This window comes from Echeneis naucrates, chromosome 11, assembly GCF_900963305.1.
Source record: "Echeneis naucrates chromosome 11, fEcheNa1.1, whole genome shotgun sequence".
Taxonomy (NCBI): domain Eukaryota; kingdom Metazoa; phylum Chordata; class Actinopteri; order Carangiformes; family Echeneidae; genus Echeneis; species Echeneis naucrates.
The window spans coordinates 18,641,833-18,662,729 of NC_042521.1; the positions used below are offsets into that span (position 1 = coordinate 18,641,833).

The 20,897-nt window shown below is 41.5% G+C and overlaps 1 protein-coding gene across 6 annotated transcripts; it reads left to right on the forward strand.

The window, feature by feature from the left end:
- Positions 1–1,934: 1,934 nt before the first annotated feature.
- Positions 1,935–20,383, forward strand: c11h6orf136 (chromosome 11 C6orf136 homolog). 6 transcript variants are annotated; one of them, XM_029514237.1, is made up of 8 exons: positions 1,935–2,162; positions 3,583–3,834; positions 4,790–5,479; positions 13,433–13,521; positions 13,612–13,812; positions 13,937–14,006; positions 14,455–14,590; positions 14,687–15,485. In XM_029514237.1, the coding sequence occupies exons 2-7, from the start codon at positions 3,736–3,738 to the stop codon at positions 14,569–14,571; spliced, it is 1,266 nt and encodes a 421-aa protein (XP_029370097.1). In that variant the 5' UTR covers positions 1,935–2,162; positions 3,583–3,735; the 3' UTR covers positions 14,572–14,590; positions 14,687–15,485. The 6 variants fall into 6 exon arrangements, with proteins under 6 accessions (XP_029370097.1, XP_029370098.1, XP_029370101.1 ...); XM_029514238.1 differs by lacking the exon at positions 14,687–15,485 and adding an exon at positions 16,071–16,205 and having other exon boundaries at positions 1,936–2,162; XM_029514241.1 differs by lacking the exon at positions 14,687–15,485 and adding an exon at positions 16,071–16,205 and having other exon boundaries at positions 1,936–2,162; positions 14,469–14,590.
- The last annotated feature ends 514 nt before the right edge of the window (positions 20,384–20,897 follow it).

The following is a 20,897-nucleotide window of genomic DNA, read 5'->3' on the forward strand; positions in this document are numbered from 1 at the left end:
TTTCTACTGAAGAAATACCAAACTAGATGAGAGACATTTAGTATAAAAAAAAAGTTTTGTTGCAGAGTATTTCAGTTTTATCCACTGATTATTTTTGTTTTGATTTTATTGTTGCTTTCTTACAATTACTGCAAAATGCATAAATTTTCATTCTGCACACATTTTGTTTATGGCAGTAAATTTGAACAAGAAAAAAACTTGGGAAGCTGTTGTTATGGAGACAGAGAGAGACTCTGCTGCCCTGTGTACGTGTACAGACTTGCCCTGTGTTACTGTTTCATAGAATAAATGTGCAGATCTACCACTGATCTACCGGTGACTGCATCTGTCATCTTGTGGACGATCTTAAATCCACTACAAATACACACAGACAGATATTTAGAGACACACACGATGAGTGGCATACAAGAACAGACACACACAGGCAGACAAACACAAATTCAAAAAATTTAAATCAATATTGTTTGTATTCATTGTATTCATACATTACTGAGTGACAGACACAGCATTCCATCCCCCGGCAACAGCTCCCCAAGGCACTCTCAAAATTTCGGAGGAAATTCATTCATTCATTTTCTACTGCAAACGTCCCCAAAACATCCTCAAAATGTGTCAAATGTGTTACCTGTTGCAAATGTTCACAGAAAGAAGTTAAGGTCGCAGAATAGTATTGGTCTTGGTTAAATATTGATCTGATGAAATATTAAATTTGGGTTTCTTCCACATGTCCCCACTAACATGCACTTTTAATTTATACATACATAACCTACAAAATCAGATCAAAGTTGAACTGTAAAAAATACAGTTTAAAGTTTAACTCAAGAAGCAAGGTTTGAATTTTGAAAGGAGAAACCATGCTATACAGGTGTAACTTCAATATCCATCATATGAATGACTCTATCTTATTAATTCATGAAACAGAAGTCTGATTTGCTTTATGTCCTCCATGAGATTTTCTATCATTGATCTTGGACTGGAGCCCTTTAATTTTGATTCTTTATTATCTTTCCTTTTCAGATTTTATACAAGTATATTTACATTTTGCTACACATTTTTTTTACCTGACCAATATCTGAGCCTGGTTATTAATATAGTGTTGATTATGTATGCTTTGTATGCGAGAGATCGGGGTTCAATTTCCTCACATATACATGGACTTACCTCAGGCACAAGTGGTACTCTTGTGCAGGTCCCAAATCTGGATAAATGTGAGGGTTGTGTCAGGAAGGGCATCCAGAGTAAAACTGTAGCCAAACAATCATGACAGTCTCAGGAAGCTGACTTACTGTGGCGACCCCAAACAGGGAAAAGCCGAAAGAGGGAATAAAAAAAAAAAAAAAATCAAAAATCAAACAGTCACCGGCACACGATTTCTCTGTATTGAATGAATTACCTGTAATTGCCACACAGTGTCACTGCTAACATTTATTCATTCATTCATGCTCTACCGCATATCCGTTTCCAGGTCATGAAGGGTGCTGGAACCAATCCAAGCTCGCATTGGGTGAGGGAGGGGGTACACCCTGGACATCACAGAGACAGAGACCTAAAAGTGGCCATCACTTAAAAAATGTAAGAATTGAAGACTTGACACTAATGACTGAGACCACAGACCAATTAGGGAAAATGTATACTGAGCTAATTAATCAAGGGAGAAATAGGAACATTTTCATATAGATTTCATTTTCATCTTTACTCAGAAAGCAAGACTACAGAGGTAACTCAGAACAAGTAAGTGGTAGAAAACTAAACATTAAACGTTATCATCTTAAGAGAAAGGATTGGTTACAACACGGTAACTTGCTTGAGCTATATATGATTCTTGTTAAATTTCAGCGTTATTCACCCTGGCCATTTCCCCAGCGGGAAGCGCTAAAGAGCCTTACCATTGGTTTCCAGCCGTCATTAGCAAAAGAAGGAGCTGTGGTGTCTGGGCTGCAGCAGTGTTTCCAGTTTCAGTGAAAGCCGCTCTGCCATTGGCTGCATGAGTTGTGTTCGGTCGTGCAAGGACACAATTTGGCTGGAATGACATTTATGTGAGTTAGCTAAGTAATGCTGACTAGTTTGTTATCAACACAAACCTGCCCATAACGGCCTACCCTGTCTCCGCGGAGAAACGCCGCAGCTGGACACATTTCACTGGGTTTTTTTCCTGCCAGAAGGTAACTTTACAGGGACGTTAGACGAGCCGGCGGCTAGCTGCTCAGTACCTAGCCTAGCAAGCTAGCTGGTATGATTGGGTGTCATGATGGGTAGACAGCGCTAGCTAGCAGTATGGGCGGCAGTGTCAACGGTTAAGGGAAGATATGTCGACCCTATGTTCCAGCTATTTGTGGAGGCTATTGCGTTTTACACATGTAACCTAGCAGTCTTTAAAAGCAACCTAATGTGCAATTCAACGTTCTCAGTGCTTGACATTAAACACAAGCATAATGCGAACAGAGTGGCGTTTATCATCCCTTCTCTGCAATTTAGTTAAAACTATAATTGTTGTATTTAGTCTCTTTTCAGTTGCCTCAGGGGGATTACTTGCTCACAATGAATTGATTCAGTAATGGTGTGATGGCCAAAAATAACCTAGCTAATGATCAGAGGGCATTTAGTAACGCAATTTGTTATGTTTGCAGGACATTGTGAAGGGCAGGTCGTGTTTCCAGACATGAAAAAAGCGTCATGCCATCAGTAATGCCTATCGTGCTGAATACAAAGTACAAAGTCGAGTCTTGCATATTGAAGATCCTGTTCTTGCTCACAGGTTGTAAGGGCGCAGTCTTGTGAAACAGTTTATAGTCATGTTAGCGTCCAGCTTTACTGTCATTCTTTAGTCTCTGATTATAAACTTGTGGTCAGCTGTAGGTCATGTGCTCCCAACATTGGCTCAGAATTCCTCAGTCAGAAAAATCCATCAGTGTGTTAAACTAAATCTGGCTTGACCCATTTGTATTTACCACAGTGGCACTCTTTAATGTAAACAAGGAGCCAATATGAGTCTGCTATTATTTTGATCTCTTGAGGGGTGCACATATTAACTGTACGTTAAAGGATCAGATGACAGTGCTGTAAAAGCTGCTCCACAAAGTGACAAAACTCAGAGATTTATACCCCTCACCTCTACGGGGTCTTTAGTCTGTTTTTCATGTCTATTCATAGCCCAGCTTCAGTCTTGCAATTAAAAAAACACAAAGCTTAATTGTTGGGACCATGAGTATGAAGGCTCAACAGAAACATAAACACAGCAGAAATTACCTATGCCAATCGTAAAAATATGAATATGTAATGTTACATCTGAGACAATTTTATCCTCTGTCCCAATGAGGGCTGCAACTAAAGATGAATTTCCTCATTTAATTTCTCGATTAATTTTTCATCTGCAAAGTGTCAACAATAGTGAAAAATAAAACCCACCCAAAGTGAATTTGGTTTTGACCAGGCAATGAATAAACATTTCAAAGGAGTTTAATCACATATTGTAGAGAAAACCAGAAAGATTTTCACACTGTGGGTTGAAAATTTCTTGATGCCTGGGGGAAAACTCTAGGGTCCTAACTAACTAGCACTGCATTCTCTGCTCTTTCGTGTCAGGTTTGCCGTGGAGGAAAACTTGCTGCTGTAGCTGGAAGTATTTCAGAGCAACAAAGTCCTAAAGAGACGCTGTGTGCGTGTGTCCTTGAGACATCCTCTGTGCAGTGGGTGATGCTAAGCTTGTGACTGGGGTTGCCTCGGCCCCTATTGTGAATGGCTGTGAGTAGAGGGGGTGTTGCTTTCTGGGTGGGCTGTGTCCGTGGCCATGGCAGAAAGCAACCCATCACAAAACAGAGCTGGACTGGCTCTCAGGTAATCATCATTTTATATGTGATTTTGTGCTTAAGGTTCAACCAGCATACATATGGTCATGTTAGTGTGTTAGGGCTGCACAATACATTAAAATATGATGAAAATCACAACATGACCAATAAGAATATCAAAATCTCAGGAGCACAAATGTGTGAGGCACCCTGGCTGATGAATAATCTTCTCTAGTTAGAAAGGAAGATGTTTTTGTTCTTTTAACATTTTTTTTTTTTTTTTTTGTGAAAATCAAATGTAAAATGAGCCTTCTAATCAAAATTATGTCTGCAATAATAATATATTATTTTATGTATCATGATGAAAAAATGCCACTTTAAAGTACTGAGGCTTGCAAAACTTTAAGAAACAAAGGATGCACTCAAAACTCTGTCCTCTTCACACTTTTCAGGAGTTAGGAGAAAATAATTGTTCAACTTTTGAGCAACATGCAAAGTCATTGTTTAACGCCAGTTGTGATGGTTAGGAGCAGCAGATAAACATTTTATCAAATGTGGCAGCATGGCAGGTTGAGTGGTCAGTGCACATGCCATGTTTTCGCAACTTCCTGGATTTGATTCCAGCCCAGTACTTCTGCTTCAGCTCATTCCCATCACTCTCTCCCTATTTCCTGTCGGCCTTTCTGCCCCTTACAAATTGAAATGAAGACAAAATAACCCCCCAAAAATATTTCAATAAAAAAGGTTTGATCAAATATAACATCAGTGTTGAAACTGATTTTATAAGAGTAAGGCCACCTGTGTCCTTTTTACAACAATCTAAGCCAAACCTCTCCTGTACCTACAAGAGACTCAGAGTTTGAATTTATCTTTTAATCAGCATCAGTATCATGTTGGACAACGTCTGATTAATATGTGCGGATAAACGCAGTATGTCCACAGATATTCTTCTTACAAAAGTATACGTTCACAATCATTTGTCAGGTTCTATATTGTGCTTTCAGGCAGGTGATTGGTTGTGCATTCGTCAGACACGACCTTTGAACAGTGCATCATGGGCCCTGGCACCCCCAAACAGCCTGAGATATCAGAACATTAAGCAGCCGGTGCTGTCCCATCCATTCCACAAATCCAGCCAGCCTCAGAGAGGAGGAAACTTCGATGATTGGGAGGAGGCTCTTGGTATGTGTGTGCTGGTGCGGCAGGGTGAATCAGATGGCCTGCACACCCTGCTTGAGATCCCTCTCCTTGGGCACAATAAACTGGGAGAGTTCCTTGCCCTGGGGGCTCACAAGCCCTCTGAGTTCTCCTTTCATATAACCACTGTGGATGGCAGGAGAGAGGACGACATCAGCATGGACAACTTGAAGAGACATAGTGTTGATGCTGTGAAGAGAGAACATGGCTGTTTCAGAAGCCTGTTTGAAAAGGAGAGATGTCCTGCACCATTCATGTCTGGCTCGCACTTTTATTGTTTTCACTGCCCAGGCACTGAGCCGGTGCATGGCAACGGGCTGAAATCCAAGCAGGATACTGGACTGAAAAACAAGCATGAGCAGCTGCCTGTGGAGCTGCCTCTTCTCCGTCCTACCACTCTGTGTAGCCTTATAGAGAGAGCAGAAGGGGAGCACTCTGAAGGAGATGGCGAAGGAGAGCAGAAACTGGCTTCCATGTATGAAAGACTGAGGATAGAGGTAAGACTGCAACATCTGGGTGCCATAAAGTCTAGCTGTTACCAGCAGCAACATCACTTCTCTGTCTAACATAGGGTTCATGTTCAGTACCAACACACAGTGGCAATTTCCCATGTTAAATCCAAGAAAATAGACTCAGCATAAATACAAGATGCAGGCTTGGATTATGAGAGTGAAGCAATAGTAATCACCCTGTAAGTTTTGTGTTCTGTCAGATCTGTGTGAGATATGGCTGTAATGCATTCTGTGTCACTAGAGTTGAATTTACTGCTGCTCCGAAATAATGAAGGGAGAACCCACACATCCAGTAACATGAGGTGTACATGCAACCACAGTAGCAGGTGTCAACATTAATTTCTTCAAGTTTTTAATGTGTATTTATGGAAGGCAGGACTGGAGCCAATATGTTTTACTGCATCCGTTCTTTGAAAACAGAAGAAACCATATTTCGAGGAGAAGGTTGAACTATGGAGGAGCGAGGGCTGGATTGTACTGGCTCTGTACTCTATTATGATTGGGTGGTAATGTCTGTCAATCACAGTAACCACCACCCCTCCAATAAATCAAGTGAGAAATAGACATTTTCACACACACTTCAATACAGTCTGACTTCTTTTTACAACTAGTTGACTCTCCCCCTGATGGTCATTAGATAAAGTATGCATTTAAGACACTTTGGTGAAGCATTGGCTTCACTTTTTAGAGCCAGATTCTACATCCACTTTTGTAAACGGTTAGACTAAACAGATGACTCTGACAAAGAATCCATGTGTAGGACAAAAGGTTTCATCCTGCTATGTTGGAACACTAACTGTAGCAAGGCAGCAATGTGCTGGTGCATTACACTGCATACAATAATGAACAGTCCCTATTTAGTTTATAGGCTGTGGCCTGTGTGGAGTTTGTGGCTCTTGCCCACAGGGTTAATTTCAGACCTATAGTAAATGTTCTCTTGTATAGATAGCTTATGTTGGGTTTCTTTAGGTATGTAACAAATAATCAAATTCATATTTATGTGCCTTTCCACAGTGGGGAAATTCCATTGTTGCAGCAGCGAAGATGAAACAAAAAACACACTCTGCAAAATATTAAATGGTGTAATGTTTGGCACAAAAATAATTAATAATAAATTACATGAAAATAAAAAAAACAAGGCATAATCAATAGAAATTAAGGTAGAGAGTAAAAATGTGTAAACTGTCAAGTGCACAGGTTAGTTACGCTTATTATTATTATTATTATTATTATTATTATTGTTGTTGTTGTTGTTGTTGCATTGATTATAATATTTCTTAACATAGAGATTGGTTGTTTACCTTAGTAATGGTTATTTACTTTTGGATAGCATAATTTACTTGGAACAGTGCTGCTTGTACACTATAATGAGCTGCAGTACCATGACCTCAATTGCTTGAAGAGTGAAATTGTGTCAGATTTATATTAATCATAAGATAAATTTACCTTAAAGACAAATTGACGCAGAGACATTAGGGCTGGTCTATTTGTATTTTGGTTTTTTTATTTTTCTGAGAGAAATCGCATTTGATTTGTGATTTTTATTTATTTATTTTTTTGAGCTTTTTCAAGTGCTGGTGAAGGTTTGTTGTATTTCTTCTTAATGTGGCTCCCAGTTTTTATTGTAACGTCTGATCACTGAATAATACATTTGATGGAATCACAGTGCAACTCAGACTTGAGGAGGATTTTCCAAAGAGTAACCTAATCTGCTTCAGCGAGACATGGCTGCATAAGGACAGCACGGACATTGGGTTTGATGGATGTCAGGGTAGACTGTGATAAAGTGACATCCCACAAATCGGTTGAGGACTGTACTTCCTATTAGATGCTTCATGGGCCACTCAATTCAAAGTGCATGAGAGACTACATGCTGCTGTTGGGATCTTTTAAACCATTTTGTTTTTTTGTGGGAGTTTGGAAAAATCCAAGTACCACTTGTCTACAGGGACAAATAATAAAGAAGCTGCATACTTTATATTCAGATCAAACTGTCTTCATGTTGGGTGACATGAATACCTGTCAACTTGCACCTCCCAACTGGGCGTATGCACAGTTGGCTGAAGCCCCTTCTAATTGAGGAGCGTGGAGAACTGCTTACTTCATTGATTAGTATGTCTGTCTTACAAGCTGGAAAGCCAGGCTTTTACTCTGGGTCTGACTCACTGCATGCAGTACTTTCAACACTGCAGTCTTTTGAGATATGCTAATTGCAATTTAGCTTAAAAGTCAATTAATCTTGCTGCCCTAAATTAAATTTTGTATTTAAAAGGTCAAAGGTCAACTACTATGACTTATTAATGTCAGGCAGAAACAGCAGCTGTTGCTCAGTACAGAGTTAAAAGGTTTGATATAAAAACAATTTGCCACCTTCGGATAAAAGCTCTCATGTAGCCTATTGTCACGGTTTTGATGTATGTATGCCTGTTAAGTTTCATCTTGTTTGGGTCAGAGACTTTTCAGTTTTGTGACTAGTTTGCTGACAAAGTACAAGGACCTTGGGACTCTCAGAACGCTAAAGTCAGCTTGTTATTCAGCAGTTATAGAGGGTTAAGGGAAACCTAACTTCTTTCTGAATTTGTGAAATCTTTATTTTGTTTCACTCCAATATCAGACCAGGTCCAGTTCAAAAACCACTACACACTTAGGCCCTCTGGTCCATAGTTCAGTTTACCCAGGGCTTTGGTGTGTGGAGCACATTTATGGAGCAAAAGGACGATGTGATACTGGATCTTGAATTAAAGCAAAAGCAAAAGCAAAAACAGAATGTGATTTCTATCCCTCAAAATTACCACTAGGTGGACACAATGCACTACCAGTAGTTAGCAGTTGACCATCTGCTGCTGCTTGTCATAGTTTTAAAAACGATAGAGAGTGAGAGTTGTGTGCTATAGATAAATACTCTTCATTCTTTTGACAGGGCTTAAAGTATTCTGGGGCAGTGAACGATCTCCAGCTAGTGTTGCTGATTAAACAATAAATGAAATTGAACATAAAAAAAAAAACCAACTTGATACGGGATATTGTCAGGTTCAATCAGTCAATTGAGTAATAACGCAGGTTTCCCGCTCTACCGAATTGACATCACTAGCAAATCAGAAGAACTTGGTTGAGATCCAGCAGCCAATGATGAGGCATTCATAACAACTTGGGGGAAAAAAAATAGCTCTGAGTTGTCAAACTAGGAAATGACTGCTTCCAAAACAAACATAAATGGCTACTGCACATATTTAGTGTTCAGCAAACAGTCACAATATGTCAAACTTATTTTTTTCTCCTCCGGGTTAACAGGGGCTGAGGGGCTGTCGTGCTTGACACGCCTTTTCAATATTGTGTGGAAGTCTGGAACAATACCAAAGGAGTGGCAGACCGGGGTGGTGGTTACCTTGTTCAAAAAAGGGTACCAGAGGATGTGTGCCAATTACTGGGGCATCACACTCCTCAGCCTCCCTGGGAAAGTCTACTCCAAGGTGCTGGAAAGGAGGGCCCGGCCGATTGTCGAACCTCTGAAGAGGAGCAATGCGGATTCCGTCCTGGTCATGGAACAAAGGACCAGATCCTGGAGGGGCCCTGGGAGTATGCCTATCCAGTCTACATGTGTTTTGTGGACTTAGAGAAGGCGTATGACCGGGTTCCTCGGGATATGTTGTGGGAGGTGCTGTGGTAGTATGGGGTGAGGGGGGGCCTTGTTGAGGGCCATCCAATCTATGTATTCCCAAAGTGAGAGCTGTGTCCGAGTTCTCTGCAATAAGTCGGACTTGTTTCAGGTGGTGGTTGGCCTCCGCCAGGGCTGTGCTTTATCACCAATCCTGTTTGTGATTTTCATGGGCAGGATATCAAGGCGTATTTGGGGGGGAGGAGGATTGCAGTTCGGGGAGCTGCATCGCTGGTTTTTGCGGATGATGTGGTCTTATTGGCTCCATCAGTCTGTGACCTCCAGCTGTCACTGGACAAGTGTGAAGCGGCTGGGATGAGGATCAGGGCCTCTAAATTGGAGGCCATGGTTCTCAGCAGAAAACCGGTGGCATGCATACTCCGGGTAGGAAATTACCCCAGGTGAAAAAGTTAAGTATCTTGTTCACGAGTGAGGGTAAGATGGAGCATGAGATTGACCGGAGAATCGGTGCAGTAGGGGCGGTGTTGTGTTCGCGTTCACTGTTGTGATGAAGAGGGAGCTGAGCCAGAAGGCAAAAACCAAAGGCCAAAAACCTCCAAATGAACAGCCATAATTGATAAACATATAAACAAATAAAATATAAAAGTCAACAATAGTGCAAATCCTTTTGTCTTTAAATTCAAAATAAGTAATAATGTTCTTCCCTTCTATGTTGATTTTACATGTTGTTTTGCACAGTATATAGTTCTCAAGTTTTTTCCAAAATGTACTACTATATGAGCAACCATAGAACAAGTGAGTTACACTTTCACTTTCAGTTTTATGAAAGGTACACTTGTTATCAATGTCACAGAATCTTGAAATATATGTGTTAGATGGATATGTATTATTATATATTTTTTTTAATTTAATGCTCTGATTTTTTTTTTTTTTTGTAATACAAACTAAAAGGATCAAGCCATGCCTTGTGCCAATTAATATTTACAAATAGAGTATTACAAAAAAGGTTGCCTCATGGTGTTATTTTCCTAGCATTATAGAAACATTCTCTAATATGTTTATTAATGCATTTTTTTACTCAAGCTATATACACTCACCGGCCACTTTATTAGGTACACCATGCTAGTAACGGGTTGGACCCCTTTTTGCCTTCAGAACTGCCTCAATTCTTCGTGGCATAGATTCAACAAGGTGCTGGAAGCATTCCTCAGAGAGTTTGGTCCATATTGAAATGATGGCATCACACAGTTGCTGCAGATTTGTCGGCTGCACATCCATGATGCGAATCTCCCGTTCCACCACATCCCAAAGATGCTCTATTGGATTGAGATCTGGTGACTGTGGAGGCCATTTGAGTACAGTGAACTCATTGTCATGTTCAAGAAACCAGTCTGAGATGATTCCAGCTTTATGACGTGGCACATTATCCTGCTGAAAGTAGCCATCAGAAGTTGGGTACATTGTGGTCATAAAGGGATGGACATGGTCAGCAACAATACTCAGGTAGGCTGTGGCGTTGCAACGATGCTCAATTGGTGCCAAGAAAATGTTCCCCACACCATTACACCACCACCACCAGCCTGAACCGTTGATACAAGGCAGGATGGATCCATGCTTTCATGTTGTTGACGCCAAATTCTGACCCTACCATCCGAATGTCGCAGAAGAAATCGAGACTCATCAGATCAGGCAACGTTTTTCCAATCTTCTATTGTCCAATTTCCATGAGCTTGTGCAAATTGTAGCCTCAGTTTCCTGTTCTTAGCTGAAAGGAGTGGCACCCGGTGTGGTCTTCTGCTGCTGTAGCCCATCTGCCTCAAAGTTCGACGTACTGTGCGTTCAGAGATGCTCTTCTGCCTACCTTGGTTGTAACGGGTGGTTATTTGAGTCACTGTTGCCTTTCTATCAGCTCGAACCAGTCTGGCCATTCTCCTCTGACCTCTGGCATCAACAAGGCATTTCCGCCCACAGAACTGCCGCTCACTGGATATTTTTTCTTTTTCGGACCATTCTCTGTAAACCCTAGAGATGGTTGTGCGTGAAAATCCCAGTAGATCAGCAGTTTCTGAAATACTCAGACCAGCCCTTCTGGCACCAACAACCATGCCACGTTCAAAGTCACTCAAATCACCCTTCTTCCCCATACTGATGCTCGGTTTGAACTGCAGGAGATTGTCTTGACGATATCTACATGCCTAAATGCACTGAGTTGCCGCCATGTGATTGGCTGATTAGAAATTAAGTGTTAACAAGCAGTTGGACAGGTGTACCTAATAAAGTGGCCGGTGAGTGTATACCAGGGCATCAAGGGCATCAACAGTTGGATTATGCACATTCTGTTTTTTATAGCTTTTCATCAACTCTATCCATTGGGAATGCAGTTTATTACAAACTAAAGTCTTTGAATTTGATAGGGAATGCTCTTTCTGTTAGAAAATCTTTATAACTAAGCAGTTGCCCATTTGAGTTAAAGTTCTTGAATACATCGTCTGATGCACCTGAACACATCATCAAATCAAATCAAATCAAATCAGATTTATTTGTATAGCGCCAAATCATAACAAAGTTACATCAAGGCACTTTACATATAGAGCAGGTCTAGACCAAACTCTTTATAAATTTATTTAAAGAGACCCAACAGATCCCCCGATGAGCAAGCACTTGGCAACAGTGGCAAGGAAAAACTTCCTTTAAGAGGCAGAAACCTCGAGCAGAACCAGGCTCAGGGGGGGGGCGGCCATCTGCCTCGACCGGTTGGGTTGAGAGAGAGAGAGAGAGAGACAGGCAGGCAGGCAGGCATTGGAGGGGGGGGGGTGTAGGCAGGAACATGTTGTTGCATGAAGTTCATGGAGTTGAGCTGTAATACAGAATTCATGCTATATGGGACCAGCAGGTGTTGCAGGAACATGGGATGGAGATGAGTCACCACCTGCAGGATGAGGACAGGGAGAGAGAGGAGAGGAACTGGGAGAGACAGAGACTTTGGCAGAACATGGTTAGTAAATGCAGTATAAATGCTTAGAACTGGGTGAAACTGTTTTGTTTTTTTTTTTGTTTGTTTTTTTTTTTTTAAGAAGGATGGTTTTTATCAGCGCATGCAAGGAGGGAGTTAGAGAGAAAGAGGGAGAGAGGGTGACAGGGAGAGACAGAAAGCGAGAGAGAGAGAGAGAGAGAGAGAGAAGCTCAGTCCTTCCCCCAGCAGCCTAGGCCTATAGCAGCATACCTAAAGAGTAGAGGACTTTTTAACTGTACGCTCTGTCATACAGGAAAGTTTTAAGCCTGGTCTTGAAAGTTACTAATGAGTCCGCCCCCCGGACCGATGCTGGGAGTTGGTTCCATAGAAGAGGAGCCTGATAACTGAACGATCTGCCTCCAGATTTACTCTTGGAGACTCAGTGATGTAACCTGATCTCCTCAGATGTTTTGGGTCTCTCAACATCATACACCCTCCTTCAGGCAACCCCACCATGGTTAATCAGACCGTGCTGTGTGTTCAAGTAGCATTTGCTTGTCCCAATGGACCTTCTCTCCGGATCCAGAGCCATCTCGATGCTTTCTTGGCTGCCTCTGTGATGCTTTTGATGGCTCTGGTCCTTGCTCCTCCTGTGATGCCCAGTACACCGAGGTGTCTGTGGAGTGATTGTCCCATGAATCCTCTGCAGCCTACTTCGATGGGCATGCACTTAGCATGCACTTAGCCTTCCAGCCCTGCTCTCGACAGCTGATGACCAGATGTTCGTATTTGGTCCTTTTCCTTTCATGAGCCTCCCCCAAGTGTTCTTCCCATGGCACCGTCAGCTCCATGATGAGGATGTTCCTGGTAGCCTCGGAGACCAGAAGTGTATAAATAGCGATTTGCTCCTTTTAGTGATACATTCATTGTTCCAAATAGAAGACTTATGTGGAGAAAAGTTGTGAGTAACGTAGTTTCCATTGTTTCATGTTGGCCAAACAACAGACAAAGGACTTAGAAGATGTGGATAGAAAGGAGGTCAGAGACAGCGAGCCTTTTGGTTATTTATTTCATATTTTGTATTTAGAATCAGAAAACTATAGTTTACTGTTGCCCTGTAACTATTTACAAATTGTTTTTGTATAAATTGTCCTTTACTGAATCAAATGATTGCTAATTGAATAATTCCTCAATTACATTTAACATTACCATCTTTCATTTCTGAATAAGCCCTGTTTTGAGCCTATCTGTATTTTGACAGGGTGAAGATCTGATTTGAACTGATTGTGGAGTTGTTGTTGCAGGTTGCATTGGACTTTAGTTGCATCTATTATATACTGAGTAGAGGATTTTTTTACCTGCTTTGCAGCTTCCAAATTTCTTTGGGAAGGGACACGATTACAGCATGTACTCAAGGGATGTGGAATTCATCAACGGCCTCCTGAACACTAAGACCAGGTGAATGTGCTCCATCTTTGTTGCTAACTACAGGTATGCACTCTCTGATTGTGTTGCCTTTTGTATGACTATTGCTGTGTGTTGGTGCAGAGGCCGGGTGCTGTACCAGCTCACTTTGTACCTGTGGCGCCTGCTGTTTCTCTGCTACTATGTCGATGTTCGGCTTGAGGTACTGAAACTTACCAAGCATATGGAGGACAAGACCATCAAGGCTCGCTGGAGGATCAGGGGCCTTCCCTTCTACACGTTGCTGCTGCGCTTCTATCGCAAAGACAAGTCTCATATGTACAGGTAAAACACACCACAGACTAGAGCTGTGGCTAGGGCTGTTCTTTTTAGTGAAATATGCATCAAACAGACCAGTGGGATTTGAAATGTTTATTATTTAACTTTATCCACGTGTTGTCTTTCAAAGGTCACTTGATGCTTTCTCTACATTTTACATTGGAAAGAATGGACTCATTCACTGTCATAAAGTTGAAAAGGTAAGAAGCCCAACCCCATGATACACCTGACGACACACATTTACAATACTTTATGAAACTATTATAGGACCTTCAGTCAGAACATTACAATGGTACCCATGGGCTCAGGAACACTTAATTTCCAATGGCTTGCACCGAGCCACAATGGCCATTTGGTGAGCTTCAAAATAACTTTTAAAACACACAATTGCTGATCAAATTATTTTGTGCATTTTCTGTCTGGAGAAAAAATGCAAACCTATTAACAATGGAAAGGTGTTGATTGGGCTTTACTTGTGGCTTCACCTGCAATTAAACAACCTTGGTATACTGGCAGATTTTTGGTGAAAAGGCTTGCCATCTGTGTTTCTGGCTCTCACAGATCTGTAACTTCTTTAAGAAATGCTTCTGTCCTCCATTCGTTACCTGTATTAATGGCACCTGTTTGAACTTGTTAACTGTATAAAAGACACCTGTCCACAGCCTCAAACAGTCAGACTGCAAACTCAACCATGGCCAAGACCAAAGATCTATCGAAGGACACCAGGAAGAAAATTGTAGACCTGCATCAGGCTGGGAAGAGTGAATCTACCCTAGGCAAGCAGGTTGGTGTGAATGAATCAACTGTGGGAGCAATTGTAAGAAAATGGAAGCCATACAAGACCATTGATAATCTCTCTCGTTCTGGGCCCCCACGCAAGATCTCATCCTGTGGGGTCAAAATGATCATGAAAACGTTGAACAACACGGAGGGACCTGATGAATGACCTGCATAGAGCTAGCACCAAAGAAACAAAGGCCACCATCAGTGACACACTACGCAGAGAGGGGCTCAAATCCTTCAGTGCCAGGCGTGTTCCCCTACTTAAGCCAGTACATTTCCAGACCTGTCTGAAATTTGCCAGAGAGCATATGGATGATCTAGAAGAGGATTGGGAGAATATCGTGGTCAGATGAAACCAAAATAGAACTTTTTGGTAAAAACTCAATGCGTCGTGTTTGGAGGAAGAAGAATGCTGAGTTGCATCCCAAGAACACCATACCTACTGTGAAGCATGGGGGTGGAAACATCATACTTTGGGGCTGTTTTTCTGCAAAGGGGACAGGACGTCTGAGCTGTGTTAAGGGAAGAATGAATGGGGCCATGTATCGTGAGATTTTAATCAAAAACCACCGTCCATCAAGGAGAGTATTGAAGATGGGACGTGGCTGGGTCTTCCAGCATGACAATGATCCCAAACACACGGCTCGGGCAACAGAGTGGCTCTGTAAAAAGCATTTCAAGGTCCTGTAGTGGCGTAGCCAGTCTCCAGACCTCAACCCCATAGAAAATTTGTGGAGGGAGTTGAAAGTCTGTGTTGCCCAGCGACAGCCCCAAAACATCACTGTTCTAGAGGAGATCTGTATGGAGGAATGGGCCAAAAGTATTGAGTTGAACTTTTGTTATTGACCGAATACTTATTTTCCACCATAATTTACAAATAAATTATTTAAAAGTCCTACAATGTGATTTCCTGGATTATTATTTTTTTATTTTTATTTTTTTCTCATTTTGTCTCATAGTTGAAGTGCACCTATGATGAAAATTATACACCTCACCTATCTAAGTAGGAGAACTTGCACAATCAGTGGCTTACTAAATACTTTTTTGCCCCACTGTATATGCCGCTATATTTTGGTAAAGGGTAAGATCATATTCTCCATAAATCAACAAGGTCCAGCAAAAATCACATCACCTTTTGAAAAACACATTGAAAATGGAAACATGATTATTCCATCTGGGATCAAAATAGCTGCCAACATAATTTTGTATAACATGGAACCCTACCCATGACCATGATGATTCAGTGCAGCTTTTCTAAGTGGTTGTAATTACAAATCATACATTTTCGTTAAGTTAATCTCTTCATACTTCAGAGAGACTGGCTATGATTTACAATTTAGTTTAATTCATTGATTAATATTTGCCTCTGGCAATGCTGTTGTACTGGTCATTCACAGTGCCCCCCCTTTTATTTTAACACAACTATTGTTACTTAATATTAGAGCTTCGTGTCTGACTTTTGTCTCTCTTTGTTACTATAGGTGATGCCCACTCAGATCCCTTTCCTGCCTAGAGTGACCTCCCTCCTGGCAGGAGCTTTGGTGGCTCTGGGGGTGCAAGAGCATCGACCTGCACTCAACCTGCTGCCCCTCCTCCTGTCCACGCTTCGTCAAAGCAGAAATTGACTGCTGGCAGTGCTACGGCCAATCAGCAGCCTCTCTGAGGTCCTTGTGACTCTAAAAAGCTTGGTTCACTGTCATCATAGGAATGTTAGCATGAAAGCTTCATTTTATTTCCATCTGGTGTGAGGTTTTTTGTTTGTTTTGTTTTTTTTAATCAAATACAGACTTAAGTCCTCACTCTGCTTTTCCTTCACCTGAGTGTAGTTTATCTGAGCACAGGCTCCATGTGTCACTGAAACATTAAACACATTAAAACAAAGATCAAAGAGTATCATCTGGCTCCATTTGAGGTCACACTCCAGTGCAGCGCAAAAGTCAATGCGACACATTGACCAGCTGCAAAACCTGCAGCTCCAAATGAAGTCTCTTCGTGCTTCTTCCTCCATGAAGAAGCTCAGCATGTTGAGAAGTATGATAATCTATTTGCAAGAGTAATAATTTAAGTTATGTCTGTGTCCAAGGACATAAAGAGTAGAGTACTTTTCACCCTGGGTCTTAATGTGACATTGTCCGTGCTCATGTTACCGTTGCTCAGAACCAGTGTGACGTCATCTGGTGGTTTGTGGCCTTGTTTGGCTTCATTTTTCAGATGCAGAGTCTTTGTCCTCTGTGACAGTTTGAACAGAGCAAAGCTTCAATAGGGTGAATTGTAATTTTCACAGATGTTTCATAGATTTCCATAACTAAAGCTGTAATTTCTTCCTCTAACCTGGTGCATTATTACAAATAGAGTGGGGAGAAGTATTTGATACACTGTCATTTTTAATCATAGGTACTCTTCAACTGTGAGTGACGGAATCTAAAACAAAAATCCAGAAAATCACATTGTTTTTAAGTAATTTGTATTTTATTGCATGACATCAGTATTTGAATATTTGGTCCAGAAAACTTTGTCTGCAATTACAGACAGACATTTCCTGTAGTTCTTCACCAGTTTTGCACACACTGCAGCAGGGATTTTGGCCCACTCCTCCATACAAATCTTCTCCAGATCCTTCAGGTTTCAGGGCTGTCGCTGGGCAATACGGACTTTCAGCTCCCTCCAAAGATTTTCTATTGGGTTCAGGTCTGGAGACTGGCTAGACCACTCCAGGACCTTGGGATGCTTCTTACGGAGCCACTCCTTAGTTGCCCTGGCTGTGTGTTTTGGTTCATTGTCATGCTGGAAGATTCAGCCACGACCCATCTTCAATGCTCTTACTGAGGGAAGGAAGTTGTTGGCCAAGATCTCACGATACATGGCCCCATCCATCCTCCCCTCAATATGGTGCAGTCATTCTGTCCCCTTTGCAGAAAAGCATCCCCAAAGATGCTTCATGGTTGGGATGGTGTTCTGCTTATCCTTCTTCCTCCAACCACTACTGAGTAGAGTTTAGACCAAAAAGCTCTACTTTTGTCTCATCAGACCACTTGACCTTCTCCCATTCCTCCTCTGGATCTTCGAGATCAGTGCCTCTCAAAGTGTGGGCATGACCCACTGGTGGAGGATGGAGATTTGACAGGTGGGGCCTGATTGAGCATTAGGAGACCGGGAGAAAGATGTAAATGTAAAGTGCAAAAACAATGATTGACATTGGGATGTTAATTGCAGCGGGCCAATATTTGTAGCAGGACAACAAGTTAGTAGGTAACCGTGAGCAACATGAATAAATTTGTGACGTGGACCATAAAAGAGACAGCACCATCACATACACACAAGACAGACGGGCCTAGTCAACCAAAAATCCAACTGAAAAGAAAATATGATGAGAGCTATCTTGGTCTAGGATTCACAGCTGCAGTTCAATAAAATTAAATGCCATTTGTCAAAAATTTTGTTGGGGCGACGGGGGTCAAGTGGGGGTTGAAAATCCGCAGTGGTTCAAAGTGAGGAATGATGAAAAAAAGTACCACTGATCTAGATGGTCATTGGCAAACTTCAGACAGGCCTGGACATGCGCTGGCTTGAGCAGGGGGACCTTGCATGCATTGCAGGATTTTAATCCATGACGGTGTAGTGTGTTACTAATGGTTTTCTTTGAGACTGTGGTCCCAGCTCTCTCTTCAGGTGATTGACCAGGTCCTGCTGTGTAGTTCGGGGCTGAGCCCTCACCTTCCTCATGATCATTGATGCCCCATGAGGTGAGATCTTGCATGGAGCCCCAGACGGAGGGAGATTGACCGTCATCTTGAACTCTTTCCATTTTCTAATAATTGTGCCAGCAGTTGTTGCCTTCTCACGAAGCTGCTTGCCTATTGTCCTGTAGCCCATCCCAGCCTTGTGCAGGTCTACAATTTTATCCCTTATGTCCTTACACAGCTCTCTGGTCTTGGCCAATGTGGAGAGATTGGAGTTTGTTTGATTGAGTGTGTGGACAGGTGTCTCTTATACAGGTAACAAGTTCAAACAGGTGCAGTTAATACAGGCAATGAGTGGCGAACAGGAGGGCTTCTTAAAGAAGAACTAACAGGTCTGTGAGAGCCGGAATTCTTACTGATTGCTAGGTGATCAAATACTGATGTCATGCAGTAAAATGCAAATTAATTACTTAAAAAATCATACAATGTGACTTTTTTTTTTTTGGGCTTTTTGTTTTAGATTCTGTCACTCACAGCTGAAGAGTACCTATGATAAAAATTACAGACTTCTACATGCTTTGCAAGTGGGAAAACCTGCAAAATTGGCAGTGTATCAAATACATACTCTCCACTGTATGTACATTTCTGTCACCATGAGACTGGTCACAGATTCACAGTTCCACAACAAGCGAGAAAAGATATATTAAGAGATGTATGTCTTTAGGTGTTGAATTTTGTAAGTTTTGAAATCAGTATCAGATCATTGTTTGAAATTTGATCATCCTAGCCCCGAAAATATATTGAGACGTTTGTCTAGTCTAAAAATTCCTAGATCAGCTATTCATTTGTGCTCCCTTTGATGCATCATGGAGAGCTGCATGCTAGAACTTCCCTCTGATCTATGAAGGTATCAAACCTTTGATGCCAGGGGAACCAGCTGTGCAACTGACAACTGACCAGCTACAACATGTTAAACAGCTGCAGAGATGTTCATGTCTTTTGAACGCTAAACTAACCACATCCTGGTTCCAACTTCATAAATGGCACCGGATCAATATCTATTCTCATCTCACTGTTGAATAATTAATTATAATGCCATTAAATTATCAGTATCACAGTGTCCTCATGTGGAGGGGATGTGTCTGACCTCTGATGATATCATAAACATCTTGATCTATGAATACATCACAAAGGAATTGCTGGTTTGAGAATTAGCTCAAAGTTTGCCCTGACTTTCCGGGCCTGTTTCCTGGGTTCTGCCTGGGTTTGGGTCTGAGTTTGGGTCCTGTATGCAGCAGTCCCACCACACATGTGGTACAATTTAACACAATGGGACACAGACTCAAAGCCAGCTGGTCCTCTCAGCACACAGTAATAGATGAAGGTTTAATTCGAGATACTGAAGTACTTGATGCATGTGTTGTTGCAGTGCTGGGAGTTGATGTTTGTAGAGGCAATTTTAGTTAAACCCATTGTCTAAATCACAGGTGATGAGTGTGATGAAAGCGTTGGTTAACTATATTTCAGAGGGACAGACACTGATGAAACTCAGATTGCTGATGTTCATATCTGTCACAAAGATACTGTACATATGATATGCTCTTAAATCACAAACAACTGAAAAAAGAACAATTAATTAAACCAGGTAGTTCAGTTATTCCAAATGTAGCTGACTGTAGGTTTGGAGCGGTCCATAGGGATTGCGCTTCCTCCTTACTGCAGCCTTCTGATGCCTTCATTGTTGTCTGTGGTCTAGCAGGAATGAGTCTTCCAGGGAGACATTGTTCTCAGTTGTCCACACACAGAGTGACAGAAGTGTGAAGAGAACAGAACTGAGCCCCCACGACTGCATTTTTGTTTAAATATCTTCTCTTCTTCTACACTTTAAACTTAAAACTCATCTCTTCGAACTTGTAATTTAAAGTTGCTGCTGCGTTGACTGGTTGATATGGTTGTCCTGCTCAGGTCAGGACTGTAATGGGGTCATTCTGGTGTTTTCTGTGTGACTGAAGTTGTTTGTCGTGTGTTTGGTTCCACCTCTTGAGACAGAGGATGGGAAGTTTTATCGCAGCTTTTCTTGGTACAGCTTTTAATGCTAACAAAAAATAAATAAATAAACATATATATATATATATATATATATATATATATATATATATATATATATATATATCCATTAAATCCTTCATATAGCTTCACCAGTCATTTTGTTTGAACAGACCAGCTCAACACCATCAATGTCTTTGTGGAAGTGTAATATTAGCCCTGTTTGTCTTTGTGTCTCACCTGCTCTTACAGGGTATTCTTAGTCATATGTGAAATTTCTGCAACACTTTTCTTTTGTCTACTCAGTGGACAGTTTAAGCCACATTTCCCTTATCGATCAGGTGTCTGTCACACCTTTAGGTTCTTTGTCATCCCACACAATGGGTAGGATTTTTATTTATTTATTTTCAAAACAAAAACATTAAAATCAGGGTTAGGGTTACCCTAGCCCTAATCCATCAGCCTCTCATGTGAGGCAACCTGTACAAAGTGCTTCCTGCCATCAGTGAACCTACTGAGGAACAGTTTCTGAACTGGTTAGGGTTGTGAAGTTGTGCCTAAATGAGTGGCTGTAAATACTCC